General features: G+C 44.7%; 1 protein-coding gene across 1 annotated transcript in view; it reads right to left on the reverse strand.

Moving 5' to 3' along the window:
- The window catches only part of pacrg (PARK2 co-regulated), a 90,132-nt gene extending 77,657 nt beyond the window's left edge, over positions 1–12,475 (reverse strand). The window contains exons 1-2 of the mRNA XM_076157447.1: positions 12,452–12,475; positions 10,994–11,122 (exon numbers count right to left, since the gene is read on the reverse strand). Coding sequence (XP_076013562.1) covers positions 10,994–11,122; positions 12,452–12,475 — 153 coding nt within the window. The remainder of the gene's footprint in view (positions 1–10,993; positions 11,123–12,451) is intronic.
- Between the last annotated feature and the right edge of the window lie 848 nt (positions 12,476–13,323).

Below are 13,323 nucleotides of genomic sequence, written 5' to 3' on the forward strand. Positions count from 1 at the left end.
TGAGGTACTATGATACTATTTTACAGTATTATAGTGATGTGATTATCAAATGTTATGATAATCAGGCAATTATCATTTGAAAAAAGGTTTAGACAAGTGGAAATGTTACTAAGGTCGGCGAATTTGGCCTTTTAAATCATCACACGCGTTTTGTGTATAAATGTAGATTTTGGTGTAAGGGTGGTCCAACTGGAAAGGCTATAAGATCATAAAAATTAATACGGTTGATCCTCTGGGGACCAAAGATCAGGACTGTGCTCAGCAATTTCATGGCAATCTTCCAATTAGATTGTAATATTTCTTGACTACAACTGGAAATGTTGGCCTGGTGGCAGCAGTAAATTAATAGTAGCTACCAGTGTAGTTACCAACAACATGAGGAACCCTCCACCTAAACCAGGAACCTTGCAATTTCATATCAAGAGGAATAGAAAAGCAATCCAGGGAGTCATCATTTCATCTTTATGCCGATGTGCTCAGCGGTCAATCCAAAGATATAAGTGACTTAGATGGTTTAATTTTTAGAAAACATAACAGAAGGACTACTATGCCATTTAATACAGCTTAGTTTCTAACCACTGACACGTATTCCTGAGGGCCAAGGGGCGCCGGGTAGCTGTGCGTTGCATTGCTAATGGAATGTCAGATGAAGGAGAAAGCTGATGACACGAGGGTAATGGTGATGATGACACTGCGCTGATAGCTTCCACAGTAGTGCAGTTTGTGGCATGTTTGTGCATTTGCGGAGGAGATGGGTAATATACAGCACAGCGACTGGTTCTATTACCTCGTGTCAGGAAAACAACAAGCGCATTGTATTATATCAGAAAAAGTGTGACATTTAGAACTGCCAGGCTTGTAACGTTTGTGTCTTGTACCTCATAACACCACTGGCACTCTAAATGATTTAATTCTGTATTTACAACGACAAGACAACAAGAATGGAGATGGACCAACACATATTGTGGCACGTGCATTCTCCACGTTGAGCCTTTCTTGAAGCTAAGTATTGGTTTAGAGAAGGCCAAGGTTCAGGGCAGTCGGAGGTTAACTGCCGCTCCCTGACAGCCCAGATGAGAAAGTGCTGTGCGCAAAGGGAGGTCGCGGTGTGTCAGTCTACGAGCTAACACTGGCTCATTTAACTCCACAAGGCATCCCTACGCAGCACACAAGACATAAACAAACACACACATACAGTGACCCCCTGGCTTGCTCTATGGCTTTGTAGGGCTTCCCATAGCCGAGCATGGCAGGCATGAGCAGCCACAGTCACTCTGCCTCATTAGGGTAATTGAGACAGGTCCTCCCGAGACTAAAGAGCTGCTGAATTGCTACCCACTCGTGCATTTAAAAGACCACTTAATCATGTCCTTGTGTGTATGTTTTATTCTCTCTTTCTCATAATTTCATTCCTCTTTCTTGTCATACTATTCTTTCATTTCTTTTTTTCCACCCCTCGCCCGTGTCAGGTCATTGACTGGGCTACATGGAGGTGTCTGTGTGCAGCTAATTGCCAGTGAGGAAATGATCCAAGGGTTTTTCCCTCTCCTGGACTACAGTATATTCCCGGGTGGTGCTGAGAGAGCCTCCAGCCCATAGAAGTGTGAATGGGTGACAGCGGGGGGAAAAGGAGAAAAAAAATGCTGATCTTTGGATGTTGGGAAGGAAGGAAGGAGGGAGGGAGGGAGGGAGGTAGAGATTGAGTGAGGGAGGAGAGGAAAATCCACCACCTCAGCGATTCTGGGGGCCTGGTTGCTGCGAGCTGACAAAGACACCCAGATTGCGGCCAGAGGTTGTCTCAGCGAGGCGAGGTGAGACAGAGCACCCTTCATGTAACAAGTCAGATTTAGCAATACTGCTGGGTCAGGTCAGAGCGAGATTGAAGTTGGAGTCCTGGCTGGCAAAACGGCTGCTCCCACCGTCTACTGCTCATCCATCTGAGAGCAAACGGAACATTTCTCCTTAAGACAGGAAATATAGGCGCACAATGCACACACCAAAACAAAATGACTGTCCTAAAGATGCTGGAGGATGAATGGATATTCCAAGTGTTCTGTTAGGGCTTTGGAGAGGAAATACAAGCCTGGAAGATGGAGACGAAATGTAGAAAACGTAAAAGAAGGTGATGACAGTGCACGTGTTTGGCAAACTACCTACCAAACTAAATGGAAAAGAGGGAGCTCCTCTCCACAGCACATTTCCTATCTCATATCTAGATTAAATAAACTATATTATTACCATAGTCTTTTTCTTACCATCTACACAAACACTCCCCCCCCCCCCCATCTTATCAGTGACAGGCTGGAAACAGAAGCGAGATAAGGAAACACTTAAGCCAATACAAGGTGTTGTGGTCGAACACCAAGGCAGATTAGTCATTGACACATTTGTCAGCTAACAATGGTGCAGTCGCAGGTAAAACCGGTAAATGTGAACAGAAACAATGGCGATGAATCTAACCTCATAATGCAATATAGGCCCTGCAGCATTCAGAGCTAGATCTAGTCACATACAGGTGATCCCCTGAGATGCAGCAGGACAGATTACTAAAATGGAGCTGCGACTGCAAGCCTTAATCAGTTTCTGTCACTCAATCACTCAGTCACACAAGCGCACATTTACACCCAAACACGCCAATGTCTAGCCCATTATGTCCCGGCTCTACCTTCCTTGGACAGCTCCACTCCAGGGGCCTCTCTTCCCCAACAGCCCACCAGAGACACACACTAGAAGTGTATTCTAGTCAGCCTCCTGCCACTTAAAATGGCACTTCAATCAAGAGAATGAGCACAGCCCTCCACTCCCTTACATTGTTGCCATTTGGAATTATTGCTTGGCTGTAAGAGGGTGAAGGCTAGTGGAGCAAGGAGCATAGAGCTACTCAGCATGTCCTCAAGGCTTGCTTCCTTTGTCTTTAACCCTGTGTAATTAATTAGAGTATAGAATGGACAAGTTCTGATGCCATATGTACCGACTATTAGTCTATACAGTCAAGGGCTGCAGTGCAATGCATAATACTGCCAATTTAATCTCTAAATCATTATATTTTCTCATGATTCATTGTGAGTATTTAAGATGAGAGATAACACAACTCCTTTTCATGGCAGCGTTGGATATGTTGTCCCTTACTTCCACAAAGTTTTTTGTTGTCCTCACAGAGATCTCCCACTAGCTCGATTAACTATTGATCAGATTTGTAGAGCCGAATGTAAATAATTAACAAAAGTGAAGATAGCATCTGCAGCTCTGCAAACAACTTCAATGCCGAGCCCTGTGTGTCTCTGATCAATAGGGCGAGGAGGAGCATGCACAGCAGCCACTGTTGAGGACCTCTGCAAGGTGGCCCCGGAAAAAAAAAACACATTTTTATCAGACATCACAGCTGTGTCAGCAAAAAACCCCATTGTGGTTTCTCCACACAGTGAGAATTGTAAACACAGGACTGGGGAAAACAGTCACTTTCTTCAACATCAGAGTTAAGCTAATTAGTTCTGTGAGGCAGCCTACTAATAAGTAAATGAAAAGTGAAATTGTTGACTAAAGGAATGAGGCCCAATTGGACTTCTTTAAGCAGACAGTCCTCTGAGAGTGCTGTGCTGCAATGAAAATCCTTTATCCTGTAAGTAGCTTGATGGGAAGTAACAACAAAGTTTAGGTTAGCAAAGATGTAACACAGTGAAAAGAGAACAGCATAAAGTTCCTTGGGGAGGGAAGAAAGGCTCTGTTGGGGGAGAACGAGAGAGGGCCTCTGGGTAATTCCTTTTGAATATGAATGTTTCCCATGATCCACATCAAGGGCGCTGGCAGGGGCACCTCCATCTCCGGCTACCTCCAGCAGACGTAGACGCGCGCCTGCATATTTGTGTGCGCGAGTGTGCGCACGACTGATCGGCCTGTGCAGCCATCAGCTACCGCATTATTCCAAGGTACTTTGTACAGTGCATTAATCACAGGGACCCTTGAGCGCTTCCACGGATCCAAATATTCCGACCTTGAGGTTACAAGAAAGACATTAGTCCCGTCGATCCATTCAAAGTATTGGAGACAGGGAGGGGAGCAGAGGGAGGGGGCAGAAAAGCTTTCAAGGTAATGAAATTCTGCCATAATTTAAAGAAAAAGACTTGTGGGGACAAGCCTGGGCCAGAGTAAGAAAAAAAGATTAAATTGGATTTCTTTTTTCTTTTCCCCTTTATTTTAAATTAGGCTTAAGTGCATGTGGGGGCGGGGGGATGGAGGGGGGAGGGGGTCCTTTCTCCCTATTTTTTTCAAACAAAAGCATGATAACAGCATTAACGTCCAGAATGAATCGAATCATTTCCAAACCAATTAACCTTTGACAGAATGGATGAGTGGACAGGAATGAGAGTGGTGCATGAGGGAGGGAGAGAGGGAGAAAGTGGCAGTGAACAGGGGACAGAAGGAGAAGTCTGGCTGGCAGGGACCTTTCCTCTTGGGGTGGCGACTGAGTGAATGGTATGAAAGGGTCCAATGGGGGATCCCTGTTAGTGGGAAAAAAAATGAAGGGGACAGGGAGGTGAGAGAGCAACAGACCCTGGGGACGTGCGATAGTGTGCGCAGAGGACATCAGTCCCCTCTCACCACTATCTCCCTCCTTGTCTCCGTCCTTTCTATCCAGACTGATGGTAAACGGGGTCTGCAGTTAACCCCACTTATTCTCTTTGCTCTCGCTCCCTGGCTGTCCCTCTCTCCCCTCACTGGCTCACACATCTGCAGCCGCTCCATTAAGCTAATTAAAGGCTCCATTTTGAGCTGGAGCCCACAAGCAAATACAAGTGCCAATCAATAGATCTCTGGCTTATTTTGTGGAGGGCAAGAGTGACAGTATTGCTGCTGCATTCAGGGACATGATTTGTAGCCTTGGCAGGCAAGCCATGTCCCTCTCTGTCTGTCCTCTGTCTCTGTCTAATTTGGTAGCCACCCGCCCCCTTTAATGATCTCCTTCATTTTCCCGAGCCCCAAAGGGACTGTGGATGATGTGTTAGAAGCCACTCTTCTTTGCATGAAGAAGGATAGTGTTGGGAACACCGGTATTCCAGCCGTAGGTTTAAGCTCTGGTCGCACAAAACCACAATTTCAGGAAAACCCAGGACTTGGTTTCGGAAGTGTAATGGGGGGCAGTAGCTGAATACAACGTCCAAGAAGGAGTGTTCCACCACAACACTGCTGTGTGGAAGCAGCTCACAAAGGGATCCATCCTCGCATTCCAAGTTAACCTACAAGGAATGAGAGTTGTGTTTCTATGGTTTACACTTGTTTAGGTCACCATGTGCACAGTGTAGGGGAGCCAGCTGTGTGAGAGTTTGAAGCTGGGGTCAGAGTTGTGGGATGGGGGACCAGATATCAACAGGGTGCCCATACAGATGATGTGAGCTCAGGGGGCGCAAAAGGAAATAACAGCAAGTTGGACAGGGAGTGCCTCCTGACACAACACTGCTCAGCACTGCAGAGATCAAAAGACAGACTGGGAATCTCATTTGATACGTCTGAAGTCTTGTTTAAGCGTGCCAACATAAGTTGTGGGCTTGGAGGGAAGACAGTGAGGGGAAAGGGTTGAAAAACACGTGAGAACCCAGACAGAAAAGTAAAATACAAACAAACTGTGAGTTAAGTTACTTTTTAACTTAATGCAATGCTTCTTCCGGGACAAAAACTTCTTGATCCACTATATTCTCCTAAGATCCATTTTTATTATTGTCTCATACCACAGCAAGTGTAGCAAGCCCACAGGCTAAACAACCATCATCAGCTTCACGTGGCGTTCGTCTGCAATGAATAATGGCTGAGGGCAGCAGGCGCTATAGCAGCTCAGGATCCACAGACAAGCTCTCTCTGCTGGAGTCCTGCTTTTCTCCCGTCCTTCCATTCTTCCAGTCATACCAGCTTATCGGGCTGCGGCTCCAGCTTCCCAGCAGTCATTCCGCAATTGTCCCCCTCCAAGGAGGAAGCACACAAGGTCCATAATGGTTGGCCAACAGTGTTTGTTGGAGGGCTTTTGTTCTCACCACCTTCCTTTGCTCCTCCTCTTTCTCTTCTCATCTCTTTTTTTCCGTCAGGATGCCTGGTGCTTTTTCCACTTTTCTAATCCGAGCTCCCTCCATCTCTCTTCTCTCAGAGAAAGCCCAGGGGGGCTTGTTCATATTCTCTCCTCTTATTGTGTTTCATCTTTTTCCTTATGACACAGAACTATCCCCCCAGAGTATCCAGCTTTCAGTGAGGGAGCTGCAGAAAACGCATGGTTAACCCCATTTTATTCCGTCTATTCAAGGTTCCCCAACAAAGCTCCGGAGCTCAGAGCAGATAAGAAATCATTCATAAAGAGTAGAAAAGAAGGTAAGGTACGTATTCAGGAGAAGAAGAGGAGACCATTTTATGTAAGAGCGTGTCTGCAAAGAAACATTTCTAAGCAACATGTTGCCATAGATTTTGTTGCTTTGAAAACAATAGAAGACAGGAGAGTTCCCTGAAACACTTGCTGTGAGAGTTCAGTTCAGCAGCTCTGCTTCAGATTGGTTGCAGCAGCTGCTTTCACATCAGCACTATAAACCTTCTTCATTCTAAATGGAACGACCAGCGGTAATTATAGCACAATGTAAGGCTCCTTGTCAATCACACACTTAGGTAAGTGGACAGTAGGCCAGTGCAGCCTTCATATTAATAAAGCCCATTGCCATAAAGTCCAAAGCACCATGCTGCTTGTCCATATACATGCTGTAGGATAATTAACTGTTAAATAAATGACGAATTTGCCAAGGCCAGCACGCCGTTCTGAACTGAATCTTAAGCAAAATTATGTACCCGTACCATGTAATATAGCTGTCAAAAGAAGGGGTTATCAACCATAAGGTATGACACATAAAAATGTAAATGGATGGATGGGGAAAGAAGGAGGGAGGGAGAGAAATAAGGCATCTCTCCATTGCTGTTTCTGCAATGACCTCATCTCTCTTTCACCTCTCTCTTTACACTTGCACTATTTCATCCTCCGTCTCTCTATCCTTCACTCTCTCTTGTACCAAGCACACACTCCCACTGCGTTTCCCGAGCACATGCTCCCTCATCCTCGGTCACCCTAACCACCTCATTTCTCCAGCCCTCCCTCCTTTCCAACTCTCACTCTGTGCGTAATTCAATCATCCCAAGGAGATGGATATCCGTCCCCTAGGAGCGCTTACGCTCTCCATTTCCTAAAGCACTTGATCAGATTAATTGATTGCCCCCCCCCCCCCCCCCCCCTCCCCTTTCTGCGCCCCTTCTGCTTGAGCTGGCTGAGGTTGGCAGTGGTGGAGGGTGAGTAGAAATCAGGTTTGCATTGATATTTTTATGAAATGGCTTTTTCTTACTGCCCCTGGACAGACCCCGTAAAAGGACAAAATGGAATAGATTAAGTACATGAGCCAGGAGAAGAGGGGGAGGTACACAGAGGGGTGAGAGCCTGCAGAGAGAGACAGGCAGGATTTATAAAGAGGACAAAACAACCACCTGGAGCTTACAGAAGAGACAGAGCAGACGGGAGATCTAAGGACAAGATAAAGCAGATAGGAGATCGATAACATGAAATAAATAGGGTTGTTTTGGAGTTTTTGAAGTATGTAATGCATCTGTGCACATCTGCGCACCATGACGTTTGGCTGTAGGCCTACAGAGCATAGAAGAGGGCAGGAGGGGGGAGTTGAAGCTAGCACCACAGGGAAGGTAGGAAGACCTCAACTCATCCATTATAACTGAAAGCCAAGCGGCTGCCATGTCTCCTGATTGCAGAGTCCCTGTGGATCTCCTCCCTCTCTCTCCCTCTCTCTCTCGCTCTCCCTCTCTCTCCCCCTTTCTCTCTCCCTCTCACTAGCTCTCTCTCGCTCTCTGGCACTGGGAATTGCAGTAGATTACAGTGCTGTTCCAGGCCTTCGGCGTCTATGTTATGGCAGGGGCTGAACAACACACACACACACACACACACACACACACACACACACACACACACACACACACACACACACACACACACACACACACACACACACACACACACACACACACACACACACACACACACACACACACACACACACACACACACACACACACACGACAGACAGGGATAGGAACTCACTCTAGCCTCTGTTATCTATCTGCTGCACATGTTTCCCATACGTGTAAAGCTTTTACCTGAGCGCGCCATTACAGCTGAGGCTTTTACCTCTGGAGAGGCAAATTACCTTTCGTATACAACCTTCCCTTTTTCAACTCGCCCTTGACATTTAGTTCACTTGCATTTCCACTGTACATATACTCTCTCACGCACACAGAGAAATAAACACAGCTGCATCTCTGAGCATCTCTACATCATCTTAGGCTGCATCTCCTTAGGCTCATAATTCTTTGTCGTTTGGACCTCTGCCTATTTCTACAGCTCTATATTCAACGAATACATACACAGGATAGATAGACGGTCCAGTCAGGGTCATAACAGAAGAAACTTGACCATGATCAAGCTTCTACGTCTCACAGTAGATCTGTTTACCAAGGAAGCAGATGCCTGGAGTGTTTGCTTACAATATATGATGATATAAGCGGCAAAAAGCGGCACACGTACACTACAAAATATCCCAACACAAATAGACAAACAAGCTTATCATTAGTTATAACCCGCAGGCTTTTATTGAATATTACCTACATTCAATTTAACTGAATTACATTTAAATTATATTTGAGCTTCATTAAAATGATACAACCTTGTTTTCAGTTATATTGTTATGACTATTGGTATCTTACCCAGGGGTGTTTGGCAGCCTTTGTATTTTAGGTTTGTATATAGATCCTATACTAAGGGATTTTAATAAGGTGTTGTTATTTTGTTGATTTGTTATTTTGACAGTTGAGGATTAATGTGTGGCCATGGACAAAATATGGGATATTTTCAAAACTATCAGATAGTTCCAATAAATAATTATACATGTGTGCTTTATGTTAATTTAATTAGTTTTTCTTTGTTATGCAAAATATTGATGTGTGTTAGAGTGCAATGGCATGCAAGGAAATAACTCACTGAGAGCACAGGACCACACACTGCTGCTCCCTGCTGCTTGGAGGGGAACTGCTGTGTGCAGCGAAAAAGACATTAAAAAAACATGTACACCTGCGCTGATGAGGTGCTGATATTGATCGGACAGACTTGTTTGTCTATTTCATGGTCACTTTGAGAACGGAGTCACGTTGGCTGTTTGCTAAGGCACAGAAGCGAACGAAGCTGGACTCCTCACCTGAATGCACTTCCTTACAAACACAGAGTCAATTCATCAAAACACAGACCACTCCTCATCCTACAAATTACATCAACTCTGCTTTTATTTTTATTTCGGTAAATAGGAAAAAAAAAAAAAGGAGAAGCCCAGACTCCTTATTCATAAGGGGGCTGAGCTCTGGGATTGATCCTGAGCTGCCATGAAGCGCACACCCAGAGGGCAGCTCAGTGCAAACATGCAGCAGCCCCTCTCCACTTACTCCAAACACAGTTCCACTCTTGCACACTACACACACACACACTCTTAGCATAGTTACTGTCGTCTACACTGCATGGCAATCTCAATCTGGGCTGCAATAAAAGAGCTGAGCTGCAACAAATACCAGCATGAGGAGAAACTTAACACATAGAAAAAAAATGGCCTCGCCGTCACTACTAGACCAGACATGCTGCACATTTTGCTTTCTAAGCCAAAAGTCTCCACAGAGGCTTGTTTCAGCACTAAGGTGCTAATTCAAACAGTCGGAGCAGGCTTGAGTAATACACTCCTTGGGGAAGATTATAAAAATGACTAACATGCTTAAACATATTGGGGGGAAATCAATAAGTATAATAGCCACATTGTTTATGACAGCAACAATTTCTTGTGTTTGCTGAGTGCTTTTTCATGGACAGTGTACAAAGGAAATCCATTATTTTTTGCAAACACAAAGATTAAAGAATTCTGTGTCTCAGTGATGAAATTTAACCGGTTATTGACTGGATCATTACCCCACCAGAGCCCCGCACCCCAAGTCTCATTGATGTCTGTCAACAACATTTTTGGAGACACGCAGAAGCATAATGACAGAGAGAGGGAATAAGTGATGCTTTTACAGTGATTTCATCTGGAGGAAGCGAGCTCTCACACCTAAACGTCCTGATTTCTCTCCTCAAAAAAAAAGGGAAAATTGAATCTGATTTATTTATCCTTGCTCCCTATGTTTAAATGACATTAAGAGTTGTTGCTGCGCAGCATTTGTGGAGTTATGGACGAGCTGTCAGCATAGTGGGAGCCGTAATAAAGCAACATGGTAATTAGAAGAATACATCCCATCCCACACACTCTCTGCCAGTCAAACGCCTAATGGCTCTGTAGAGGTTTGCGAGTTAAAGCACACACACACACACACACACACACACACACACACACACACACACACACACACACACACACACACACACACACACACACACACACACACACACACACACTTACACAATTACCCCCATGCATTTTGATATGACTGTCCTGATTTCATTTTGAGTTTATGATTGATGGATTTTGTGATTGTTGCTGTGAGAAAGGTGGAGCCTTGGAGTGAGCAATTCTACACTGCCTCCTACAGGATAACAGCCCACAGTGGACCTGCGATGATGTGAGAAACTGCCATCCTCACCTTCAGCCGAGTTGACAATGATCACGATAAATGGTGTTTGCATAGAACCTATCAAGCCTTCAAAGACCGCCACAGCAGCTGCTGCTTGAAAGCTGGGGCGATCCAAACAGTAGATTGTGCACAATATCTGCCATATCCCAGGGTTGTGTGTAATTGCACGTAAATAATTCTTGTTTTGTTTTCTTGTCTTTTCTTTTGCCTCACTGTAAAACCCCTCCTGGCAACTTGATCACTGCAGCCTTTTTTGTTAATGGTGTGTCGCATTAGTCAGTCCGTGCTACACTGTAGTGCCCCCTACCTTCCATGCGATGCGGTTGCCTATAGCGTCGTGCCTCAGGATCATTGGGAACTCTCCGCGCTCGTAGAACTTTCGAAACGTGGTTGGTTTTGGAGGGCGCTCCTGAAAAGCCCCTGCAGCTGGCGGACCCTCCACCTGGTTAGAGAGCAAAGAGAAAATGGAAATGAAGAGAAATAAACAGAAAGAGACATAACGTACAAGTGAGAGTGCTGTTTCATGAAATCAGAATTGACTGTGTTTTCTCCTACAAGAATAGAATCACTCCCACAGCCTTTTCTTAAGTAATTCAGAGAGACATGTGTGCCTGCTCCTCAGCTCCTCTAGGACAAGAAAAACACAGACAGCCTGCGCCTATGTGTGTGTGTGTGTGTGTGTGTGTGTGTGTGTGTGTGTGTGTGTGTGTGTGTGTGTGTGTGTGTGTGTGTTGGCCCTATAGCCAGAGGCACTGCCAGAGGCATTGTTAGGATCATCTTTTCTCTGCCTCCATATTGGATATGTGCTATTACTGTGCCACTGAAAGCCGGTGGGACTCCTATCACATCAGCCACAGTGTCAGCGGCTTTTATAGTGGTGGCAATGGCGATGGTACTCAACAGATTTATTGTAACATAACACAAACACATTGAAGTAGAGAGGAGAGTGGTTTGGACATTAACATTGAATTGTGGTAACATTTTAATATAAGTGTATGATGTCTATGGGACAGAGCAGATTAAGGAGGGACACATTTCAAAAGTGTGACACAAAAGCAGCAGAAGGAAACCACTGCAGCGAGTAACCGGTGATGATCCAAGGGCAAATTTTCAAAACAGAAGCCACCCGAGTACTAAAGGAATTTGGCTGGGTGTGATTAAAAACAAAGCTTTGCTACAGCATGTTGTAGTGGTCAAATGACAGAATGTTGGAGCTAATCGTATCCGCGTCTGTTTCTCTTGTGTGCATTCCTCGCCATCTGTGTCACACTGTCACATGACTGGCAGATGTGTTGCTGTCATTAATCCTCAGATTACCGCCCATTGAGAAACAGAATCTTGCCACAGCAGCCCATAGGCAGAGCCGAGTGGGACTGAGATGTGCGAGGTACAGCAGTGCTGACTAAATATTAGAGAGCATATTTGAAAATGAAGGTCCTGTCAAAACATCCAGTGATTTTTTTTTTCAAAGCATTGAGTGGAAAGCTTTTTTTTTTAGTTTGTTTACACAGTTAGAAAGTCGTAAGGAATTCAAAGTTGTGTGACAATTTGATCTTAAACCAAGAGGACTCATGTAGCTTCAGAGGAATTGGATATCAGCACATACAGATTTTGTTTCTGTATCTACAGACAGAAATACTTGCCAGTTTTGAAAGCCAGCTCCTGCTTGTTTTTATGTTACATCATTTAAAGAGGTTGCTTGTTAGTTGCATAATTCAAAAGATTTTTTTAAAAGCTTGGAGCTATAAATGTAGGCCAGATCAACCACCATCAAGGAATGATGTAACATATATCATATTTTACTAGTCTCATGTCTAATTGGTGTCAAAGTAGCTGGACCCCAGAGAAATAAGAGGAGGACCAACTATTGTGACGGACCCTGACCAACCATAGTGAGCGTAACTGAGCAAGGCATTTAAACAGCCCTAATGCACCGTGGGATTGCAGCTAAGTCGTTTCAAATGAATCCGTTTGGAGCAGTTGTTTACCATGCCAGGAAATACTGAATAATAATGTACTGAATTAATAGGCACAAGTTTGTGTACCTGCAGGAGAGAGACTACCCAAACAAAATGTCTGTGACTAACAATGCATGTAACCCTAAAGAAAATAACTGCTACTGTAGGCAGTCAAAAAGAATTCCACTGCATAAATGCTGAAACGACACATATAGCAGAGTATTATCACATGCGTTTGTTTTAACTTGTACCCGTCATGAATAATAAGTGTCAGTCTGTCTCATTAGAATATGATGGGAGGCATATTAGCACTATCCTTTGTTTGGTTTCCTCTCTTTCTTACACTCCCGGCTCTATTCATTCATGGTTTTTGAGGCTGAGGGGAAAAATAGGCGGCTGTAAAACCTTGCAGATCAGTGACGCTCCGGGCTGCAGGAGTGACAAAGCCTTCATATCCAGGTAGCAGGACGGCAGTTGAGCCACGCTGCACGGGGAGGCTAAAAATAGCTCAGACTGGGCAGCGAGGAAGAGAATGAACCCAGACTGCATTGACTGGCTGAGCAGCTTTTATGGTCAGGAATGATGACGCCGCAGTCAATTCCATGGCCTGTGTTCATGGCTGAGGTGCTTCTATTTCCCTGGTTCCTCTTCAATTACTATCACAGCCAGGCACACACAC

The sequence above is a fragment of the Genypterus blacodes genome, unplaced genomic scaffold (genome assembly GCF_046128005.1).
Source record: "Genypterus blacodes isolate CSIRO-AG114 ecotype Tasmania unplaced genomic scaffold, CSIRO-AGI_Gbla_v1 ptg000073l_1, whole genome shotgun sequence".
Classification (NCBI taxonomy): Eukaryota; Metazoa; Chordata; class Actinopteri; order Ophidiiformes; family Ophidiidae; genus Genypterus; species Genypterus blacodes.